The following is a 24894-nucleotide window of genomic DNA, read 5'->3' as shown; positions in this document are numbered from 1 at the left end:
ATGCAGACATGACCAAGACGTTCTCCGGTCAATAACCAACAGCGGGATCTGGATACCCATGTTGGCTCCCACATGTTCCACGATGATCTCATCGGATGAACCACGATGTCAAGGACTCAATCGATCCCGTATACAATTCCCTTTGTCTAGCGGTATTTTACTTGCCCGAGATTCGATCGTCGGTATACCGATACCTTGTTCAATCTCGTTACCGGCAAGTCACTTTACTCGTTCCGTAACACATCATCCCGTGATCAACTCATTGGTCACATTGCGCATATGATGATGTCCTACCGAGTGGGCCCAGAGATACCTCTCCGTTTACACGGAGTGACAAATCCCAGTCTCGATCCGCATAAAACAATAGATACTTTCGGAGATACCTGTAGTGTACCTTTATAGTCACCCAGTTACGTTGTGACGTTTGATACACCCAAGGCACTCCTACGGTATCCAGGAGTTACACGATCTCATGGTCAAAGGAAGAGATACTTGACATTGGCAAAGCTCTAGCAAACGAACTACACGATCTTTGTGCTAAGCTTAGGATTGGGTCTTGTCCATCACATCATTCTCCTAATGATGTGATCCCGTTATCAACGACATCCAATGTCCATAGCCAGGAAACCATGACTATCTGTTGATCACAACGAGCTAGTCAACTAGAGGCTCACCAGGGACATATTGTGGTCTATGTATTCACACGTGTATTACGATTTCCGGATAATACAGTTATAGCATGAATAAAAGACATTTATCATGAACATTGAAATATAATAATAACACTTTTATTATTGCCTCTAGGGCATATTTCCAACACTAGTTAACTCGGATCATGTTATACTTAGATGACTGGAGGGATGTCTATCTAAGTGGGAGTTCATTGAATAATTTGATTAGATGAACTTAATTATCATGAACTTAGTCTAAAATCTTTACAATATGTCTTGTAGATCAAATGGCCAACGTAGTCCTCAACTTCAACGCGTTCCTAGAGAAAACCAAGCTGAAAGACGATGGCAGCAACTACACGGACTGGGTCCGGAACCTGAGGATCATCCTCATAGCTGCCAAGAAAGATTATGTCCTACAAGCACCGCTAGGTGATGCACCTGTTCTCCCTGCAGAACAAGACGTTATGAACGCTTGGCAGGCACGTACCGATGACTACTCCCTCGTTCAGTGCGGTATGCTTTACAACTTAGAGTCGGGGCTCCAAAAACGTTTTGAGAGACACGGAGCATATGAGATGTTCGAAGAGCTGAAAATGGTTTTCCAAGCTCATTCCCGGGTCGAGAGATATGAAGTCTCCGACAAATTCTTCAGCTGTAAGATGGAGGAAAATAGTTCTGTCAGTGAGCACATACTCACAATGTCTGGGTTACATAACCGCTTGACTCAGCTGGGAGTTAATCTCCCAGATGACGCGGTTATTGACAGAATCCTCCAGTCGCTTCCACCGAGCTACAAGAGCTTTGTGATGAACTTCAATATGCAGGGGATGGAAAAGACCATTCCTGAAGTATTTGCAATGCTGAAATCAGCAGAGGTAGAAGTCAAAAAGGAACATCAAGTGTTGATGGTGAATAAAACCACTAAGTTCAAGAAAGGCAAGGGTAAGAAAACCTTCAAGAAAGATGGCAAGGGAGTTGCCGCGCCCGGCAAGCAAGTTGCCGGGAAGAAGCCAAAGAATGGACCCAAGCTCGAGACTCAATGCTTTTATTGCAAGGAAAGTGGTCACTAGAAGCGGAACTGCCCCAAATACTTAGCGGACAAGAAGGCCGGCAAAACGAAAGGTATATGTGATATACATGTAATTAATGTGTACCTTACCAGTACTCGTAGTAGCTCCTGGTTATTTGATACCGGTGCAGTTGCTCACATTTGTAACTCAAAGCAGGAGCTACGGAATAAGCGGAGACTGGCGAAGGACGAGGTGACGATGCGCGTCGGGAATGGTTCCAAGGTCGATGTGATCGCCGTCGGCACGCTACCTCTACATTTACCTACGGGATTAGTTTTGAACCTCAATAATTGTTATTTAGTGCCAAGTTTGAGCATGAACATTGTATCAGGATCTCGTTTAATACGAGATGGCTACTCATTTAAATCCGAGAATAATGGTTGTTCTATTTATATGAGAGATATGTTTTATGGTCATGCTCCGATGGTAAATGGTTTATTCTTAATGAATCTCGAGCGTAATGCTACACACATTCATAGTGTGAGTACCAAAAGATGTAAGATTGATAATGATAGTCCCACATACTTGCGGCACTGCCGCCTTGGTCACATAGGTGTCAAACGCATGAAGAAGCTCCATGCTGATGGACTTTTAGAGTCTCTTGATTACGAATCATTTGACACGTGCGAACCATGCCTCATGGGTAAAATGACCAAGACTCTGTTCTCAGGAACAATGGAGCGAGCAACCAACTTATTGGAAATCATACATACTGATGTATGCGGTCCAATGAGTGTTGAGGCTCGCGGTGGCTATCGTTATGTTCTCACCCTCACTGATGACTTGAGTAGATATGGGTATGTCTACTTAATGAAACACAAGTCTGAGACCTTTGAAAAGTTCAAGGAATTTCAGAGTGAGGTTGAGAATCAACGTGACAGAAAAATCAAGTTCCTACGATCAGATCGTGGAGGAGAATACTTGAGTCACGAGTTTGGCACACACTTAAGAAAATGTGGAATAGTTTCACAGCTCACGCCGCCTGGAACACCTCAGCGTAATGGTGTGTCCGAACATCGTAATCGCACTCTATGATGTCTCTTGCCGATTTACCGCTATCTTTTTGGGGCTATGCTTTAGAGACTGCCACATTCACTTTAAATAGGGCACCGTCAAAATCCGTTGAGACGACACCGTTTGAATTATGGTTTGGGAAGAAACCTAAGCTATCGTTCCTAAAAGTTTGGGGATGCGATGCTTATGTCAAGAAACTTCAACCTGAAAAGCTCGAACCCAAATCAGAAAAATGAGTCTTCATAGGATACCCTAAAGAAACTATTGGGTATACCTTCTACCTCAGATCCGAAGGCAAGATCTTTGTTGCCAAGAATGGGTCCTTTCTAGAGAAAGAGTTTCTCTCGAAAGAAGTAAGTGGGAGGAAAGTACATCTTGATGAAGTATTACCACTTGAACCGGAAATTGGCGTAGCTCAAGAAAATGTTCCTAAGGTGCCTGCACCGACTAGAGAGGATGTTAATGATGATGATCAAGATACTTCTGATCAAGCTCCTACTGAAATTCGAAGGTCCACAAGGACACGTTCCGCACCAGAGTGGTACGGCAACCCTGTCTTGGAAATCATGTTGTTAGACAACGGTGAACCTTCGAACTATGAAGAAGCGATGGCGGGCCCGGATTCCGACAAATGGCTAGAAGCCATGAAATCCGAGATAGGATCCATGTATGAAAACAAAGTATGGACTTTGACTGACTTGCCCGTTGAGCGGCGAGCCATAGAAAATAAATGGATCTTTAAGAAGAAGACAGACGCGGATGGTAATGTGACCATCTATAAAGCTCTCCTTGTCGCTAAGGGTTATCGACAAGTTCAAGGGGTTGACTACGATGAGACTTTCTCACCGGTAGCGAAGCTGAAGTCCGTCCGAATCATGTTAGCAATTGCCGCATTTTATGATTATGAAATATGGCAGATGGACGTCAAAACGGCATTCCTTAATGGTTTCCTTAAGGAAGAATTTTATATGATGCAGCCGGAAGGTTTTGTCGATCCTAAGAATGCTGACAAGGTGTGCAAGCTCCAACGCTCGATTTATGGGCTGGTGCAAGCATCTTGGAGTTGGAACATTCACTTTGATGAGATGATCAAAGCGTTTGGGTTTACACAGACTTATGGAGAAGCCTGTGTTTACAAGAAAGTGAGTGGGAGCTCTGTAGCATTTCTCATATTATATGTAGATGACATACTTTTGATGGGAAATGATATAGAACTCTTGGACAGCATTAAGGCCTACTTGAATAAGAGTTTTTCAATGAAGAACCTTGGAGAAGCTGCATATATATTGGGCATCAAGATCTATAGAGATAGATCAAGACGCCTCATAGGTCTTTCACAAAGCACATACCTTGATAAGATATTGAAGAAATTCAATATGGATCAGTCTAAGAAGGGGTTCTTGCCTATGTTACAAGGTGTGAAATTGAGCTCGGCTCAATGTCCGACCACGGCAGAAGATATAGAAGAGATGAGTGTCATCCCCTGTGCCTCAGCCATAGGTTCTATTATGTATGCCATGTTGTGTACCAGACCTGATGTAAACCTTGCCGTAAGTTTGGTAGGAAGGTACCAAAGTAATCCCGGCAAGGAACACTGGACAGCGGTCAAGAATATCCTAAAGTACCTGAAAAGGACTAAGGAAATGTTTCTCGTTTATGGAGGCGACGAAGAGCTCGTCGTAAAGGGTTACGTCGACGCTAGCTTCGACACAGATCTGGATGACTCTAAGTCACAAACCGGATACATGTATATTTTAAATGGTGGGGCAGTAAGCTGGTGCAGTTGCAAGCAGAGCGTCGTGGCGGGATCTACATGTGAAGCGGAGTACATGGCAGCCTCGGAGGCAGCGCATGAAGCAATTTGGGTGAAGGAGTTCATCACCGACCTAGGAGTCATACCCAATGCGTTGGGGCCAATCAAACTCTTCTGTGACAACACTGGAGCTATTGCTCTTGCCAAGGAGCCCAGGTTTCACAAGAAGACAAGGCACATCAAGCGTCGCTTCAACTCCATTCGTGAAAATGTTCAAGATGGAGACATAGATATTTGTAAAGTGCACACGGACCTGAATGTAGCAGATCCGTTGACTAAACCTCTCCCTAGAGCAAAACACGATCAACACCAGAATTCCATGGGTGTTCGATTCATCACAATGTAACTAGATTATTGACTCTAGTGCAAGTGGGAGACTGTTGGAAATATGCCCTAGAGGCAATAATAAAAGCATTATTATTATATTTTCTTGTTCATGATAATTTTCTTTATTCATGCTATAATTGTGTTATCCGGAAATCGTAATACATGTGTGAATAATAGACACCAACATGTCCCTAGTAAGCCTCTAGTTGACTAGCTCGTTGATCAACAGATAGTCATGGTTTTCTGACTATGGACATTGGATGTCATTGATAACGAGATCACATCATTAGGAGAATGATGTGATGGACAAGACCCAATCCTAAACATAACACAAGGTCGTATAGTTCGTTTGCTAGAGTTTTCCAATGTCAAAGTATCTTTTCCTTGGACCATGAGATCGTGTAACTCCCGGATACCGTAGGAGTGTTTTGGGTGTACCAAACGTCACAACATAACTGGGTGACTATGAAGGTATACTACGGGTATCTCCGAAAGTATCTGTTGGGTTGACACGGATCAAGACTGGGATTTGTCACTCCATATGACGGAGAGGTATCACTGGGCCCACTCGGTAATGCATCATCATAATGAGCTCAAACTGACCAAGTGTCTGGTCACGGGATCATGCATTACGGTACGAGTAAAGTGACTTGCCGGTAACGAGATTGAACGAGGTATTGGGATACCGACGATCGAATCTCGGGCAAGTAACATACCGATTGACAAAGGGAATTGTATACGGGGTTGCTTGAATCCTCGACATCGTGGTTCATCCGATGAGATCATCGAGGAGCATGTGGGAGCCAACATGGGTATCCAGATCCCGCTGTTGGTTATTGACCGGAGAGTCGTCTCGGTCATGTCTACATGCCTCCCGAACCCGTAGGGTCTACACACTTAAGGTTCGGTGACGCTAGGGTTGTAGGGATATGTATATGCAGTAACCCGAATGTTGTTCGGAGTCCCGGATGAGATCCTGGACATCACGAGGAGTTCCGGAATGGTCCGGAGGTAAAGAATTATATATAGGAAGTGCTATTTCGGGCATCGGGACAAGTTTCGGGGTCACCGGTATTGTACCGGGACCACCGGAAGGGTCCCGGGGGTCCACCGGGTGGGGCCAGCTGCCCCGGGGGCCACATGGGCTGTAGGGGGTGCGCCTTGGCCTATATGGGCCAAGGGCACCAGCCCCAAGAAGCCCATGCGCCTAGGGTTCAAGAAGGGAAGAGTCCCAAAGGGGGAAGGCACCTCCTAGGTGCCTTGGGGAGGAGGGATTCCCCCCCTTGGCCGCACCCCCCTAGGAGATTGGATCTCCTAGGGCCGGCGCCCCCCCTTGGACTCCCTATATATAGTGGGGTAAGGAGGGCCTCTCATAACACATCTTTGGTGCCTCCCTCTCCCTCTCCAACACATCCTCCTCCTCCATAGTGCTTAGCGAAGCCCTGCCGGAGTACTGAAGCTCCATCACCACCACGCCGTCGTGCTGCTGCTGGAGCCATCTTCCTCAACCTCTCCTTCCCCCTTGCTGGATCAAGAAGGAGGAGACGTTACGCTGACTGTACGTGTGTTGAACGCGGAGGTGCCGTCCGTTCGGCGCTAGGATCTTCGGTGATTTGGATCACGTCGAGTACGCCTTCCTCATCCCCGTTCTTTGAACGCTTCCGCGCGTGATCTACAAAGGTATGTAGATGCAACTCAATCACTCGTTGCTAGATGAACTCCTAGATGGATCTTGGTGAAACCGTAGAAAATTTTTTGTTTTCTGCAACGTTCCCCAACAAGGCCTCGCACCATTGTGCATTCGCTGTTGCACGATCCAAACGCTCACAGATATAAGAGGCTAGATCCCTGCTGTGATTCTGCCATGTAAATTTGTCCCCAGAGAAGCCAATGTCCATCAGATCACAACTTTCCAAAGCCTCCCTAAACCTCTCCATGCACACTTGGGGTCTGGCTACTCCACCACACTTCTCCTCACTAGCTAGGATTTCGTTGAAATCCCCCACGCATAACCATGGCCGTCCCGCTTGATGTTGTTGACCAAGAACCCTCAATACCCTCCATGTCTCCACCTTCCTCTCCGACACAGACTCCCCGTACACCCCAGTAAGCCGCCACATCATTCCACTATCTTCCATCACATCCACATCGATATGCCGCCGCCCATAAGATCTCAGTCCTACCTCCACTCCCCTCCTCCAAAATAGAGCCACTCCACGGCTCCTTCCATCCGCATTCCATGCACTCATGTTTGCTAGGCCCAAAAGCCACCTGAACCGCTCCAACTCCTTCACTGTCATTTTAGTTTCTGCTAGGAACAAAATGTCGGGCTCCTCCTTCCTCCCCATATCGAGGAGGCTCCGAACTACCGGGCCATTCCCGAGGCCCCAGCAGTTCCATCTTATTATTTTCATTGTGCCCGGCGGGGCTGCTCTTGCAGCCCGGCCGATGTGCTATTTTTGTTAACCAGCTCCTGCTTCTCAACACCCTCCTGCTCCTCCTCTACCTCCATATCTACTCTCCCCTTCTTTCCCTCCTTATCCTCCGTATCCTCCCCCCTTCCTCGCTTTCCTCCCAGTTCAATGCTACCAACCTTAGCCACCCCCGCATCTCTATCTTACGCCTCACCCTTTTAAATTTCCTGCTCTGCTTGTTGTGGCCATCGTGTTGTTTCTCTTCCACCTTATCAACTCGCATCTGCACCGCCTTCTGTTTCTCTAGCTCCATGCCTCCAGATCCCCCCTTCACTCCCCTTGTTTCCTCCTCTGATTTCTCCAGGCCCTTACTGTCGTCGCCCAACAAAAGCTGTCTCGGGGTGCCTCCCTTCTTCTCATTAGTCTTGGTTTTCGAAGGACTAGTGACCTCCTCTTCTCCTTTTTCATCCTCGCTTAGAACCCTCCTTCCAGAGCCATGTGTTCCTTCCTTGCGCCACGATAGAATGTCACTGCCACTACCTGACCGTCCCGCCGATCGGCTGAACCCAAAACTCCTCGATCCTCCCAAACCCCTTCCTCCAGGTCTCCAGTTTCCATCCTCAACAGGGCCCCTTCTCTGGTTCATGTCCGCTCGTAACCACCGTCCAAACTGCTTCTTCTCACCCTTCTGCAGGGTTTTGGAGCAGTCCTTTTCGCCATGCCCAATGAGTCCACAGATGTAGCAGAAATCCGGCATGAATTCATATTCAAAGCGACACCATCCGCTTTCCTCCTCCTCCGTCGTCTTCCCTTCTTTCTCTTGGCCCCTCCCCTTTCCATCGTCCTCCTCCTCCTCTAACATGAAGCCCCTCATAATCGGCTTGTCTATTCTCATGCGTACCTTGATCCGCAGATACTTCCCAATAGCATTGCCATCTGCCTCAGTATCAGCCTCCACGAATTGACCAACAAAGTTTCCAATATCCTCTGCTGACTCCGCATTCATCATCCCAAGAGGTAAATTATAAACCCTCACCCATATCGGAATATTACTAAACTCATAGTCTTCAATTCTCTTTCTGGGCACAAAATCTTCCACTACAACCAGGTCTTTATCAAACATCCAGGGCCCATTATCAAGCGCTTCCTCTTCCCCGACTCTTGGTAGAACGTGAATATGAATCGGTTCTCCCCCACTTTTTTGCAATCGATGCCCTTAATGGGGCACCACACCTTACCCAGCGACAACCGGATGGCATCAGCGTGCACTAGTCGATCTGACACCACCTTCCCCACCGCCTGCAACTCCACGCTCTTCCCCTTATCCTTCGCTGACAGTCTAATCTTCACCCCCTTCTTCTCTTCCTCTGACAGTCGCAGTCCCTTCATCAGCCCCGCCACCCCTTCCATCGCTCCCGCCCGGCCTCACACCCCCGCCGCCTCTAGGGTTTGTGTTTTACGACCGTGTACCCTAGGAACACACGGAAGGCCTTTGGTGGATGGGACGGAGACGGAGAACAGGATTGGTTTGGTTGTGATCGCTGGAGCGAGACGAGCAGATCGAATCCTCCCCGAGCCTCAGATCGGCACCCTAACGTGATCGCCTCCGCGATCGCCGGACAGGACTCCAACCGCCACACGTGGGGCGGACTAAGACCAGAGGAAGGCAATTGTCCGGCCTTGCGCTATGCTTGAGAGGGGGCTTGCGCGTGGGATAACGGAGTGATCAGCACGAGTGGGTTCCGCGCATCACGAGGTGGGGGTGCATGCATTGCCGGCCAGGGCCCGCCCGCCAGGCGTTGGTTCGTTTCGTTCATGATCATCACTCGGGCCTCGTCGCGTCATGTGCTGCGTGTCCATTTGGGTGATGAAATGAAGGCTCGACCGGCGCCATGGAACAAAATGCTCACGGGCAGCTCGCTTTCCTCCCTCCATGACCTCTGTCCCCGACATTTGGCACCGACGCGGCGTGAGCGAATTGTTTTTCACTCTGTTTCGCAGCGCATGTTCGCTGCCGGGTGCCGGCCGTAACCGATTTGGCTTTGGCCTTTGGGAACGTGCTCGGCCGTCGGCAAATGGCAAGATTGCTTTGCTTTGCTTGCTCTCGCAAAGCGCCGTTGACAGGTAACCAAGAAACCAGTGCATTTCTCAGCATCATGAACCTAGTGTCAGGGCTTCGCAGCCCGATTGTCAGGGCTCATTTTGCATCCGATTTGATAAAGGAGTTCAAAGGTGTCAGGTTCTCCTGTGAGATTCGATGAATCGGTCAGCGCGGGCGAGGAGCGACCGACAAAAACGGCGAGACCTCCCACGACTGTAGTACGTGCTACGTGCATCGCATCCACAGTTGGAGGCACACGGCGTCTGGTTCTTCTGGACGGCGACAACCGTAGAGGAGGAGGCGCAGCCGCGCAGCTTCCAACGGTCGGGACGGGCAAACCCCGGCCTTTTCTCCCGCCCCGCTGTACCAGCAGTGTGTGTGCCTGCGGCGGGCGGCGGCGGCCTGGGCCTGGAGGCATCGAGCGCGCGGGCAACGGGTAGGAGCTGGCTGGGCATGGAGCGAGCAGCGATGATGATAATGATGCCGCGACGGTGGCGCGTGCGGGCGGTGAAAAGATGACCCAAAAGTCGAAATCATGGCCGCGGCCTGCGTGGTGTCACCCTTCCCTCGCCCCTTTCCGATTCTGTTGCCAATTGGCACAGGACCAGTTTGCACACGCCTCCCGTTTGCCGGCTTGGATTTGGATGTCTAGCAGTGTGTGCCATCCTTACATTGTTGCCATGATATGTATACATTATTATTTTTCACATGAAAGATATTACTACTCCCTCCGTTCCTAAATATTTGTCTTTCTAGACATTTCAAATGACTACTACATACGGATGTATGTAGACATATTTTAGAGTGTAGATTCATCTATTTTGCTCCGTATGTATACATTATTATTTTTCACATGAAAGATATTACTAGTACGCATGATTGTTTTTGTTGCCATGAATAAAATTAGGCACGCATGATTGATCATACTCCGTATTCTTCTGTAGCGTCAAGCAATGAATAAAATTAGCCAAAAAATTACTCCCTCAGTCCACAAATATAAGATGCTCTAATTTTTGTTACAAATCGGATGTACACACACACGGTTTTAGTGTATTTGTTCATTACTTTCAGTCCATACGCAATTCATATTGAAAATGTCCAAAATATTTTATATTTGTGAACGGTGGGAGTACTATTTCTGAACGTCCGTTAGTGTTGTTGGGCTAAAAATTTCAAGCTTGAATCACTAAAGTTAAAAAGTCCAGTTTTTTGGCTGAAATATGTATGAACACACAAGAAGAAACTTCTGCTTTTCAATATTTTTTTTTATTATTTTGTTGAAAGTTGTCTGCGATTTTTGTTGGAAGTGGGAAACTAATACGACAAATACCAATTTTCCAAAGCAAAAAAAAAAAATCCATCTTCTGCGGCTACAATAACAATGGTGTGGTCGTTTGCCGCTTCATACGATGCCCAATGTTGTTTCTAGGCAACTGGCAAGAACTATATCAAAGTTGACGATAAGAAACAAACATTGACCTAAGCACTATGAAATACCTATTTTTCAAGCTCACCAAGAAAATGCCAATTCTGTTGATACATGCAAACAAATGAAACTAAAACAAAACACAAAAACCTCGTGTTGAAAGCAAATGAAGCAGTTTCTCTAATATCTTTAGAAGACGTACGGCGTTGTTGGCTCCATGACCCGCGGGAACTAGTTCGACCTTTTTTACACAACAGAAGATTTTATTTTGTCCTTGAGAAAGATTCGATTTCCCCAACATTGCAATAAGACAACACAATCAAATAAAAAAGTTGAAAATCATAGCATGCTTTTTAGCAACCGGACTGCATTATTGTTCCAAAACAGATACAAAATAGAGGTAATATCACCGGAAGTCATAGAACTTGCACTGAATGTTCAGTTTGCTGCTAGATCTTTAAAAATACGGATTTGTGGTCATCTAACTTGTTGTATGATGCAAATATGATGCTTTCTACCGTATCCAAGCATACACCTTGCCTTGTCTGGCATTGGCCCACCTATCATTGATTGGGAGTCAAATTATTTATCATATAACTCCCTGGATTTATTTTAGTTAAACAAAAAGGCTCAGGTGGGACCGACCTGTCAGTGAAGAGTAAGAAAACAAAAATTGAATATATTAATATAAAAGGCGTCATGGTTCGAACCTAATGCCACATAAGGATATCTACTTATATCCACTTCGCAAAAAAAAACGCAATATCCCTTTCCTTAGAGCACGAGGGCCATTAGCTGAGATGGGCTATGGCCACTGCAGCCCAGTTTAAACCTTTGTTTAAAAAAATGTAGATAATCTGTAAATTATGGTACCCCTCGAATTCTTTTTTGGAAATTATGATCCTAGTAACAAAATAACTTACTTTTAAAATTGTCCATGTATTATTTTTAAAATATGTACGAATTAATTAAAAATATAATTTAAAATATTACAAATATTTGTAAAATTAAAACTCAAAATTTATTTTAGTTATACAAACATTTAAATAAAAATACGCACATTTTTTAGTTAAAATTCGTTATAATTAGAAAACAACAAACTGTTGATATGGATATTTCATCGGGTCTAATATTTTAAAAAATGAATATAAGTCATGAGTAATAACTATATATACGTATTAACTAAATATATTAAAATTTTGGATATATTGGACCTATTTATTTAATAAAAAAATTAAACGTCCATATTAACTTTAAATATTTTTTATAATACATAGGTTTATATTAAAAATATATTTACTAATCATCGTTTGTATTTATATAACATACAAATATTTGAACCTAACTTTATTACAGCTCTCTTAAAGAAAATATCACGTGTAAAATGAGTCGCAGTTTCTGCCGCCCGTTTAAGCTCTGCATGTGGCTTGGTTCAATAGATATAGTTACCCATTGTAGGCAGAGAAGGTCAATGTTGTAGTGCCTTTAGTAGGTAGTTTGTTAATTGTTTATCCCGGGTTTGAGAGTTGCCGCCCCTTTTTTGTTGTTTTTTTGCTCATTTATGAGCAATAGAGTAACCGGTCTTTTCCACACAATAAAAATGTGAGGGGGTTCATGCAAAAATTTGTCACAACTTTTTCTACAAATAATAAATACAAGGGTCTCCTTTGCAAGAATGCATCGTGTACTCACTGACTGGTGGGGCCGTACACATAGATGCTTCCGCATACGCGTGTTGTGACTGTATCTACACGTTTGCGTCAAGTTAGATGACCATAAATCAGTATTTTCAAAGCTGTAGCACCAAACTGAACATCCAATGCAAGTTCTATGACTCCTAGTGATATTAACTCTACAAAATACACACAATCTGAGAGGAGGTGGTGAATAGGAGCCAAACATGGCGACCACGTGATAGGCCTGCTTTGCAAGGTTATGTGCCTTGAAATTTGACTCTCTAAATTCACCCTTTCACCACCATAAAAATATGAGCGGAAAGCTCTGCTCTCAAGATTGTTGATGACTTCCAAAGAGTCACTCGCAAATAGCTACTTTCTTAAGAAGCAGATCTTTTGCCAAAGAAAGAGTTTTGATGCATGCAAAGAGCTTTGAGGAGCCTAGCCTAAAGGATATTTTTTGAAAGATCCAAAAAGTGTTGGCTTTTCATATTGATAGTAGGGAGCAGTAATTTACAACCGACCAAAAAGGCCAGGGATAAAGAGAGAAGAGGCGCCCAAAGGCAAAGAAGAAAAATAAAAAGGCGAAAAGGTGGGTCTATATCTCACAACAAGTCCTCGAAAGGAGGACACCGCAACGGAGACCTCATGTTCCCCACATAGGGCGGCGTGGGCGAGCAAACTCACACCCTGCCGCACGGTTTTGGGCTGATCCATTTGGGGGTGGAGCAACCCTCTTTTGTTTCTTGTTTCCTTTCATTTCTTCTTATTTTTGTAACTTCAAAAAATGTTCAAAAACTTGAATAAATGTTTAGGATTTCATAAAAAATCACAATTTGAAAAACATGTTCCCAAATTTCGAAAAAGGTTCATGAATTTTAAAAATGTTCTTATATTAAAATTTGTTCAACAATTTGAAAATTGTTTCCGGGTTTCAAAAAAGTTCTCGAATTTGGTTTTATTCTTGTAATTCAGAAATGTTCACAAATTTGAATAATGTCCCAGGTTTACAAGATGTTCACGAATTGGAAAATGTTCTCAAATTTCGAAAAATGATCACATATTTGAAAGAAGTTCACGAAATTAAAAATAATAAAAGGCAAAGAAGAAAAATAAAAATGCAAAAAGGCGGGTCTATATCTCACAATAAGTCCCCGAAAGGGGGCTCCAAACAACTGACACCGCATGGGAGACCTCCTGTTCCCCGCATAGGGCGGTGTGGACGAGCAAACTCGCACCCTGCCACACGGTTTTGGGATGACCCATGTGGGGGTGGGCCCCCTTCTTTTGTTTCTTGTTTTCTTTCATTTCTTCTTCTTTTTTTAACTTCAAAAAAATGTTCATGAAGTTATTTAAAAAAATCGCAAATTTGAATGAATGTTTAGGGTTTCAAAAAAAATCACAATATGAAAAACATGTTCCCAGATTTCAAAAAAGGTTCATGAATTTTAAAAGTGTTCTTCTATTAAAAAAATTCTCAAGAATTTTAAAATTGTTCTCGGGTTTCAAACAATTTCTTGAATTTGGTTTTGTTCTCGTAATTTAGAAATGTTCACAAATTTTAATCGTGTTCCCGGATTTGCAAAATGTTCATGAATTGGAAAATGTTCTCAAATTTTGAAAAATGATCACATATTTGAAAGAATTTCACGAAATTTAAAAAAAAGGAAACAGAATATAGGATAAAGAAAATAAAAAACCAAGAAACCAGAAAGAAAAAACAAAAAGAAGAAGAAGAAAAAACGGTTCATGCAAGGTTAACCTTCCAAAACCAGGAATAGGCTGGCCCATATAGCAGGGCGCTCTCGCCAGGAGGGTCGCGTTTGCCCCGTATTCCCCACATTAGGTGGGGAATTGCATCCACCCCGGTGAGGAGCCATTGCTCCAACGTTCTTTTGATTGCCGCCATCGCTTTGTTTACAGGAGAAATCAAGGCCAAAGAATTTGCCTGCAACATCTCGGCATACCACGCTCACTACACTAGCCTTTGTGTGCTACAATGCCATCTACATTCATATTGATGGTAATCATCAGGCAGCACTAGCCATTGCCGCCGCCGTGGCCTCCGAGCCATAACTTTTTTTTGAGCATTTGTAACCTTTATTAAATCTGGATGTTCATAGGGATACATATGATGTCGGGCGTATTTACAAGCCACAAGTGACGCCCGGAAGACAAAGAAACCGCAGCTTTTGCAAGAGCATGCGCTTTAAAATTATGCTTCCTATTCTCATGAACAAAACATATATTAGGAATAAAAACTAGCCCTATGGTTTATCTCACTCAAAACCGAAGTGAACTGGCAAGGAACATCCGAGCCTATCATGGAAATCACGGCAGCACAATCCGAAGCCACGCATATAGAGTTGAGATTGAGATCCATCGCCAAAGCAAGGGCTTCATTGCATGATTGGGCTTCCAACGAGGGCGGATCTGTGAGACCCTCGAAAACTCTTGCTGAAGCTCCTGAAAAAATTCATGCTTAGTCACGACAGACCACAACTGTTGCGCCCCTCCTACCAGATCTGGACACGCCTCCATCTGCATTTAGCTTCGCTTCTTCGTCGGTTGGGGGAAGCCAAACTGATGGTGTCGCTCTAGTCCTCGAATTTTCTGTTGTTACATGCAGGTCCTTCGGCTTCACATGCAAGTCCCTCCTCGGGCGTGACTTGTGCACAGTCGTACAATCAAGATCCACTAGAATTTTTTTGATGAAGACCGAAGTGCCCAGGGGGCTTTGGTACTGCTCGTCATGGATAGCACGTCGTCGTGCCCATCATATGCCCACATAGTGATCAAAATATGAACAACTTCCTGCTCTGTTAAAGTGTCCAGTAGCCAGAACATCCAAAGTCGAGCATCCTCGGTTCGGTTTGAGATCATTACTTCTGTCAATTCCTCGTCGGCCAGAGCCAGACACACCGTGACATATGGAAATCAAACAAAGAATGTCTCCACGTATCGACCGCCGCTTGGCATAAAGGGAAAGTGATAACCCACAAGTATAGGGGATCACAACAGCTTTCGAGGGTAGAATATTCAACCTAAATTTATTGATTCGACACAAGGAGAGTCAAAGAATATTCTCAAGTATTAGCAGCTGAGTTGTCAATTCAACCACACCTGGAAACTTAGTATCTGCAGCAAAGTGTTTAGTAGCAAAGTAATATGATAGTGACGGTAACGGTAACAAAAGAGTAACGAAAGCAAAGTAATGTTTTTGGTATTTTATAGTGATTGTAACAATAGCAACGGGAAAGTAAATAAGCGTAAACCAATATATGGAAAGCTCGTAGGCATCGGATCAGTGATGGATAATTATGCCGGATGTGGTTTCATCATGTAACAGTCATAACATAGGGTGACACAGAACTAGCTTTAATTCATCAATGTAATGTAGGCATGTATTCTGAATATAGTCATACGTGCTTATGGAAAAGAACTTGCATGACATCTTTTGTCCTACCATCCCGTGGTAGCGGGGTCCTAATGAAAACTAAGGGATATTAAGGCCTCCTTTTAATAAAGAACCGGAACAAAGCATTAGCTGAATACATGAACTCCTCAAACTACGGTCATCACCAGTAAGTATCCCGATTATTGTCACTTTGAGGTTAACGGATCATAACACATAATAGGTGACTATAGACTTGCAAGATAGGATCAAGAACTCTCATATATTGATGAAAACATAATAGGTTCAGATCTGAAATCATGGCACTCGGGCCCTAGTGACAAGCATTAAGCATAGCAAAGTCATAGCACTATCAATCTCAGAACATAGTGGATACTAGGGATCAAACCCTAACAAAACTAACTCGATTACATGATAAATCTCATCCAACCCATCACCGTCCAGCAAGCCTATGATGGAATTACTCACGCACGGCGGTGAGCATCATGAAATTGGTGATGGAGGATGGTTGGTGATGACGATGGCGACGGATTCCCCTCTCCGGAGCCCCGAACGGACTCTAGATCAGCCCTCCCAAGAGGTTTTAGGGCTTGGCGGCGGCTCCGTATCGTAACATGATGATTTCTTCTCTCCTATTTTTTCTCCTCGAAAGCAGATATATAGAGTTGGAGTTGGAGTCAGGAGGTCTCCAGGGGCCCACGAGGTAGGGGGCGTGCCCCCACCCTCGTGGACAGGGTGTGGGCCCCCGGTCTTCATCTTTGGCGAGGATTTTTTATTATTTATTGTAAGATATTCCGTGGAGTTTCAGGTCATTCCGAGAACTTCTGTTTTCTGCACATAAAACAACATCATGGCAGTTCTGCTGAAAACAGCGTTAGTCCGGGTTAGTTCCATTTAAATCATACAAGTTAGAGTCCAAAACAAAGGCAAAAGTGTTTGGAAAAGTAGATACGACGGAGATGTATCAGCAAGCCGACGAATCTGTCATCTTCCTGTGATTCCTAACCTCACCGGTTGGTATCGATGTCTTGGCTAGCCGCCAAGCAAAATTTTTGATTTTGGATGGAATGCTCAAATTCCAGAGTTTGCCCCAAGACTTCTTATCTGCATCAGAATCTAAGTGCCCCAGAACATGCTCCAACCAGTTCGTTCTCTGTTGCTTTGTAGTCGCCAGTAAATGGTATGCAGACTGTACTGAAAAAGTGCCTCTTCTGTCATACTGCCATGCCCAGAAATCGGCTTGAACTCGTGTACTCAAGGGGATATTCAGTATCGCTTCCTTGTCCATTGCATAAAAGTGCTCATCCAGAACATGAATATTCCAGCCCGTAGTAGTGTTGTCAAGCAACTCTGACACTAGTTGCGGCGGGTTTGGGGTCTTTGGGCACACCAGCCATAGTTTATGATCTCGCAGTATCCAGTTGTCATGCCATATACTCGTCTTGCTTCCCGTCCCTATCCTTTTGATGATTCCCAATTTAAGGGTGTCACACCCTTCATGTATAGAGCGCCAGACTTGAGATTGATTGCTTCCCAGCTCGGCTTCCAGAACGGTACAAGTAGGGTAATAAACTGCCTTCAATATGCGTGCACTTAGCGAATCAGGATCTTGCAGTAGGCGCCAGGCTTGACGGGCAAGCAAGGCTAAGTTAAAAAGCTCGATGTCACGAAAGCCCATGCCTCCCATAAATTTTGGTTGCGTCATGACTTCCCATGAGACCCATGCAGTTCTCCTTTCTCCCTTCTTAGATCCCCACCAGAACTTCCGAAGTAAGCCGTTAATATGTTGACACGGAACCCTCGGTAGCTTGAAGCACGCCACTGATTATGTAGGTATCGCTTGCGCCATGGATTTTATAAGAACTTCTTTGCCACCCACCGAAAGGGCCTTTTCCATCCACCCTTGGACATGTTTCCAAATCCTGTCCTTTAGGTACTTGAAGGATCCATCTTTTGCTGTTCCAACATCCGAAGGGAGCCCTAAGTACTTCTCTGATAGTTGTTCATTTTTTACATCCAAGACTTGCATAACTTCTTTCCTCAAGTCCTCAAAATACCCCTTGCTGAAGAAGATTGACGACTTGTCTTTATTAATACGTTGTCCCGACACATCGCAATATCTCTGAAGCAATACATTGACCCGTGATGCCATCTCGGGTGTAGCGTCGAAAAAGAGCAAACTGTCATCAGCAAAAAGGAGGTAATTAACACGTGGAGCATCTGGAGCTACCTGAATGCCATGGATACTCTCCCCTGGGACCGAATATTTCAGCAAAGACGAGAGGCCTTCTGCCGCCAACAGAAAAAGATAGGGCGAATTGGGGTCACCCTACCGTAAGCCCCGGGTTGGCTTGAATTCCTCTAACTTGCCTCCATTAAACATGACTGAAAAAGATACAGAGGTCACAAACCTCATGATAGTTTCGGTGAACCGAGGACTGAAACCTAGTTTCAGCATTACTGCCTTCAAATATGGCCACTCAAGTCTGTCGTAGGCCTTCATCATATCAAGTTTTAAAGCATAAAATCTGTTTCCTTTCAACTTCCTTGTTTTCATATAATGTAGGCACTCATAAGCAGAGATAAAATTGTCATAACTTGAACTAGAGTTGTAGACATTATTGAATTGCACGATGGGCCGGTGTGTATGGGCTCTGATCAACGAAGAGATCACGGATCACTTGGGGGCTAATCATCTAGACTATCCAAAGCAATGTTTTTCTCTCTCTTATGATTGATGGAACTCTTCTTCGCCAAAGGGTTTATCATCAAAATCACTAGTTAAAGAATATTCATTGCAAAGATCACTCCAACCTCCCCAGGTCGCGACAAGTGGCGCACAAGCGATCGACAATGCCGCTGCATGTGCGCCACTTGTCGCAACTTGTGAGTTTTCCCTTTTTTCGTAGATCCGTTTATTCAAAACGTTTTATCTCTTAAACCGTGCGTCCAAATCTCGAACCGCTTTTCACCGTTGGATTCCTCGTGTCGAGATCTTCAAAACTAATCCTATGTTGATAAGTTTTGACGAACTTTTTATTATTAAAAAACAGACGAAAAAACCAAACCGGAAGCACAGGTTTTTTCCCTTTCCGAAAGAGGCACGCCAGTGCCTCTCACAAAATCACAACCGTGCCTCTCGTGGAAGCAAAACCGTTACTCTCGCGGATGGAAAAAAAGAGAAAACCCTTTTTTTCGTTTCCGAGGAGGCACGACCATGATTGTTGCGGAAGCAAAAACGTGACTCTCGCGAAAGAAAAAATAAACATAAAATGTGTTTTTTTTCGTTTCCGAGAGGCATGTCAGTGACTCTCGTGGAAGCAAAACCGTGACTCTCGCGAAAGAAAAAAACACAGAAAACACGTTTTTTCCGTATCCGAGAGGTACGACCGTGACTCTCGCGAAAGCACAACCAAAACCGTACTCTCGCGAAAGGAAAAAAAAACTAAAACGACTTTTTTTCCGTTTCTGAGATGCATGGCCGTGACTCTCGCTAAAGCACAACCCTGCCTCTCGTGGAAGCTAAACCGTGACACTCGCGAAAGAAAAAGAAAAACAAAAAAACACATTTTTTTCGTTTCCAAGAGGGACGGCCGTGACTCTCGTGAAAGCAAAACCATAACTCTCGCAAAAGGAAAAAACACGTTTTTCCGTGAATTTTTTTATCGAAAAGCTAAGAAAGACCGATGAAAAATCAAAACGTCGAAAAAAACCGAAAAAATCCATTCAAGAAGCCGAAAACACTCGCGGAAAAATTAAAAAAAATTGGAGAGAGCGCCTAAAACGTGACACGTGACGAATGGCTGAGAGCGCACCAAATGACGCTGATCGTTGTGAGGCTCCCGAAGAAGCGCTCGTTAACTAGTTGCCCTGGTAACCATGGGCCATGTGCGTGTCATTGCCGGAAATGAGGGGAGTGCCAAAGCCCAATGTCATTGAGGGCCCATGCAATTGTCCGGCCCGGCACACAGTACACAGACTTGCCACGGCCCGTGGCAAATTTACGTGTTTTGACCTTTTTCTGAAACCTAGTTGAGATTTGACCTTGGTTTGAATTTTTTTTTGAGATCTAACCCTTTTGCTACCGCCAGAGTCCATGGCGGCAGGGTCTAGCAGCCTACCGTCAGGGACTTTGGCGGTAGGAAATATCGCTACCGTCAACCGGGCTGGCGGTAGCCTGCACAACCCTACCGCCAAGGTGCTTGGCGGTAGGCACGAGCACGCACTGTGTTCAATACTTAGGAGGTTTTTGGCGGTAGGGCATGCAACCCTACCGCCAGAGACCTTGGCGGTAGGCTATTATACCCTACCGCCATGGTCCCTGGCGGTAGCAAAAGGGTCAGATCTTGAAATTTTTTTAAACTAGGTTTAAATCTCGAATAGGTTTCAAAAAAATTCTCGAATTTGGTTTTATTCTTGTAATTCAAAAATGTTCACAAATTTGAATAATGTCCCAGGTTTCCAAAATGTTCACGAATTGGAAAATGTTCTCAAATTTCGAAAAATGATCACATATTTGAAAGAAGTTCACGAAATTAAAAATGGGCCCGCCCATATATCGGGGCGCTTGCGCCAGGAGGGTCACGTTTGCCTTGTATTCCCCATATTACTTGGGGAATAGGATCCACCCTCGGGAGGAGCCATTGCTCCAACGTTTTTCTAATAGCCGCCATCACTTTGTTTACAGGAGAAATCAAGCCCAAAGAATTTGCCTGCCACATCTCGACATACCACGGTCAGTACACCGGCTAGCGACAGTGCATGCTACAATGCCATCTACACTTATCTTGATGATAATCATCAGACGGCCCTAGCCATTGCCGCCACTGTGGCCTCGAAGCCGTAACTTGAACTAGAGTTGTAGACATTATTGAATTGCACGACGGGACGGTGTGTATGGGCTCTGATCAACGAAGAGATAACGGATCACTTGGGGGCTAATAATCTAGACTATCCAAAACAAATTTTTTTCTTCTTATGAGTGATGAAACTCTTCTTCACCAAAGGGCTTATCATGGTGGTTTTGGTAACCGTGGGCAGTGCGGTGTGATTGCCGGAAATGAAGGGAGTGCGAAAGCCCAATGTTACTGAAGGCCCATGCACTTGTCTAGCCCGGCACACAGAACACAGACTTGCCCGGCCCGTAGTAGGAACGCACGCAGCAGAGACCTCTACCGAACAGTCTTGAACCTGAACCTACCAGCAGCTCGCTTTGCCGGAGGCGAGAGCTATACAACAAGCCCGCACAACCACCTGTCTTCGCCGTGAGCACGCACGGCAACTTGCGTGCAAAACCACATGCTTCTTCCCGCTCACCACCGTCAACACGTGAATAACCCGAACCGTCATCGCCGCCACCTCGACCCCGGCCGGCGAGATCGATGATGACTCCGACTCCAAGCAGCGTCATCCAGGCCAAGCTGGTGGGTACGTCGCCCAGGCATGCAGTTTTCGTTCCTCTCTCCGATCACCACCGACCACCTTGTATCTCTACCATGGCTTCTGCTTGTAATTAACGATCGATCTAGCATGCTGCTTTTCATGGCGAGAGTGATCCGATTTGCGGCGTGCGTGGGCGCGTGCGTGTGCAGGTGCTGCTGGGGGACCTGGGCGCCGGGAAGACGAGCATCGTCGTCCGGTTCGCCAAGGGGCTCTACTACGAGTGCCAGGAGTCCACCATCGGCGCGGCCTTCTTCTCGCAGGCGCTGCCCGTCAGCGGCGGCGGCGAGGACGCCACCGTCAGGTTCGACATCTGGGACACCGCCGGCCAGGAGCGCTACCACAGCCTCGCCCCCATGTACTACCGCGGGGCCGCCGCCGCCGTCGTCGTCTACGACATCACCAGCATGGTGAGACTGAGAGAAATTTCTCTTCCCCTCGGAAACCTCGTTTAGTAGCGACCTTCTCTGAATCCGTAGTCGATCGCGTCTTGTCTGATGATGGAAACTGAAACTAATTGCTCTGCCCTGCTTGATGTTCGACCGTTAATCTGTTCGATTTTTTCGCTGCGTGGGTGTCAGGATTCGTACATCCGGGCAAAGAGGTGGGTGGACGAGCTTCAGAGACAAGGTATGGTATAACTGAACACGTCTCTGTGCTTCCATCTCGTCGCTGGAACTACTCAAAATGCGTGTCAGTGGCTCAGTGCTTAGGTTTTTCTGCACATTGATCCAAACAGGGAACCCACATCTGGTGATGGCGTTAGTGGGCAACAAGGTCGATCTGGAAAAAAAGAGGAAGGTTGGCACACAGGTATATAGTACATACTTACGACATATTTGCAGACAAAAAAAAAATTCAGAACCCCGGTGCTTCATCTGTCAGTCAAACACATCACGGTCTCTGTGTTTTCTCTGAATGAATGCGGGCAGGAGGCGCTGGAGTACGCGGAGCGGAACGGCCTCTTCTTCCTGGAGACGTCGGCCAAGACGGCGCAGAACGTCGGCGAGCTCTTCTACGAGCTAGGCAAGAACCGATAAACTCTACCTGCGTCTCTTGCTGTGACCGTCGACGGCCTGCTTGCTCCGCTTGGAGTACTCATACGTGTGTTTGTCCGCAGCCGAGAGACTGGTGAAGGTGCGGCCGAACCATCCGGCCGGGATGGTCCTGCACGACGGCCAGCGCGGCGTCGGGGGGCGGTGGTTCTGCTGCTCCGGGTGATCGACGATGCCGCTGCGTGTCGCGCGCCGGCGGCGGTAGGGGAAGGTGTGGTGTGAGTAGGATTCTGCATCGTGCATATGCCGCTCTCTCTGTACGTGTAAGGACTCGACTGTACTTGTTGGGCGTGTGTTGTGAACTGGTAATGGTATGACATCTGGTTTAAGGTGGTGCACGTTTTGGTGGTCCTGGCAGGGGCTAAACTGCACCTTTTTGTGCACAATGCTTTCTCTATTTCAAATGAGACTGGCTAGGGATAAGGCGAGTGAAAATTCAGTATGGGCCAGTCGATTCGTTTAAGCCGTCGGCCGTGGTGATGGCTAGCGGTTCGGCAGATGGTATGTGGGGCAGTTGAAGAAGAAAACGAATGTGGGGCGCAGGAGGTTGAAGAAGGAACCTGACCGCTTGTTTTGCATGTCGCCGCCCCACCCTCCCCTCCACCGCCGTCCACCGCCATGCCGACGCTGCCCCCGGCCATCCCTTTAACTTGAACACCTACCACTCTAGAGACACCGAGGTCGCCTGCTGCTCTAATATAGACCCAGAGGGCATCTCCGGCGGCTGCTCCTTCCTTCCCTCCGGCAGTTGCTTCCTTCACGCGAAATCGACTTACTCAAATATTATGTTCAGGTGACTTACAAATAGCTAAAATTATTTCAAATAGAGTGCATATTTGTTTTAGTGAAAGAAAACACAATTTGCACCTTAACTTCTCAAACCAGACAAGTTTCGCTCCCGACCCAATTGACCCCGGTTTCATCCCATGCCCATCCTATTTGTTCATCCTGTCTGGTGACATTTTGTCGAACACCTGACATGCCACACCGAGAACCAAAGCTACTAGTACGCCGGATGGTGGACGAACTCGAATTTATGCTAGGTCATCACAAACATTTGTCACGGTAATATCTTCAAATCAAGGAGTATAACTCAGGTGGAGAGATGAATCGAGATCATCACTTTGAAGAAGGCAACCAGATACACGAACACACAGAATCCGATGAGCACGCCAACCGCAACCTGTCGAACGAGCTCCCTGTCGAAGGCGAACCGCGGCGCCAGCACCCCAAGGGGCCGCCCCAGGGCCTTGGGGACGAAATTCCTGCCCCTGCGGTGCAGCAGCGTGTTGCTGCCGCCGGCGCTGCTCTCCGTAGCCGCGTGTCCGCCGACATCGCCGTCGCTCTCCTCCTCATCCTCCTCCTCCTCCTGATACCCTTCGTGATCCTCTGAACTCGACGCCTCTTCTTCCTCCACCTCGTCATCCTCGGAGGTCGACGTCTCTTCTTCCTTCTCCTCCTCGTCGCTCCCGCTGACTGCCGCTGGCCCTTCGACCTCGCCGTCGTCCCTGCTGTCATGGTCGAGATCGGAACTCCCCGCCTTTTCGTCGTGGTTCTCTTCCTCCTCCAGCGGAGCCGGCGGAGCAAGAACGTGACCCTCGAACTGGACAATGCCCGGGGGCCTGCAGGGGCCGGTCGCGGAAAAGGAGAACTTCTGGTCCAGCACCACCGGGGGCCGGAGCTCCACGCGGGGCGTCTTCTCCGACAGCGACGCGAGTAGGAGGGGCTGCCCGGTGCCCATCACGACGTAGGCGTCCACAGCGCCTCTGTCGGCGTCAGCCGGGTCCGGGAGGAAGACGGCGGTGACGCAGATGGGCGCGTCGGCCCTCGGGGTAAACCTCTCTTTGTCACCGCTCTCGAGCCGCACGTACCAGTCCCCTACGTTGTCCACGGGAGTCGCCGCCTCTCCCACCTTCTCCGCCGGCGGCGGCAGAGCGACAAGGTATCCGTCAAACCGGACGGCGGCCGGGCCGCCCTGCGGCATCACGAACAAGGAGCACTCCTCCCCCTGGTACACCACCACCGATGTCTCCACGCACGGGTTCGCTGCCGACAGCGACGCGAGCGGGACGCAGTCCGCCCCACACGAACTGTTGATGACGGCGCAGACGTCCGCTACGCCCTGCCCGCCGACGAGGAAGGCGCCGGTGACGCAGAGGCGCTCGTTGGGCCCCGGCGCCACCGTCTGCTCCTTGTCGCCCTCGACCCACAAGGACCAGTACTGCTGCCTCGACCGCTGCTGATCCATGGCCATGCTCTATCGATCGATCGATCGATCCGCAGGGCTAAAACAGGGTATTGATCGTGAACGAGGAGGCCTGGCCACGGTTAATTTGTGCCTTCCTGCTTATATTGACCGGGGGACTCGCCGATTCCCATATCATTCGTATTCGGGGAGGATTCCGACCCGATCGATCTGCGATCAGACGGACATCGTTGACGCCCGTCGATCGTGTGGCGGCGGTTAGGG

General features: G+C 46.8%; 1 protein-coding gene across 1 annotated transcript; it reads left to right on the top strand.

Annotated features, from left to right (window-relative positions):
* Positions 1 to 21199: 21199 nt before the first annotated feature.
* Positions 21200 to 22753, top strand: LOC119332083 (ras-related protein RHN1-like). Its single transcript, XM_037605256.1, has 6 exons — positions 21200 to 21353; positions 21522 to 21779; positions 21951 to 21999; positions 22109 to 22182; positions 22302 to 22395; positions 22490 to 22753. Exons 1-6 carry the CDS (start codon positions 21312 to 21314, stop codon positions 22588 to 22590), a joined length of 618 nt encoding a protein of 205 aa, XP_037461153.1. The 5' UTR covers positions 21200 to 21311; the 3' UTR covers positions 22591 to 22753.
* The last annotated feature ends 2141 nt before the right edge of the window (positions 22754 to 24894 follow it).

The sequence above is a fragment of the Triticum dicoccoides genome, chromosome 7A (genome assembly GCF_002162155.2).
Source record: "Triticum dicoccoides isolate Atlit2015 ecotype Zavitan chromosome 7A, WEW_v2.0, whole genome shotgun sequence".
NCBI classification, from domain to species: Eukaryota; Viridiplantae; Streptophyta; class Magnoliopsida; order Poales; family Poaceae; genus Triticum; species Triticum dicoccoides.
The sequence above is the reverse complement of the archived record's forward strand: the minus strand, read 5'-3'. Positions and strand labels throughout refer to the sequence as shown.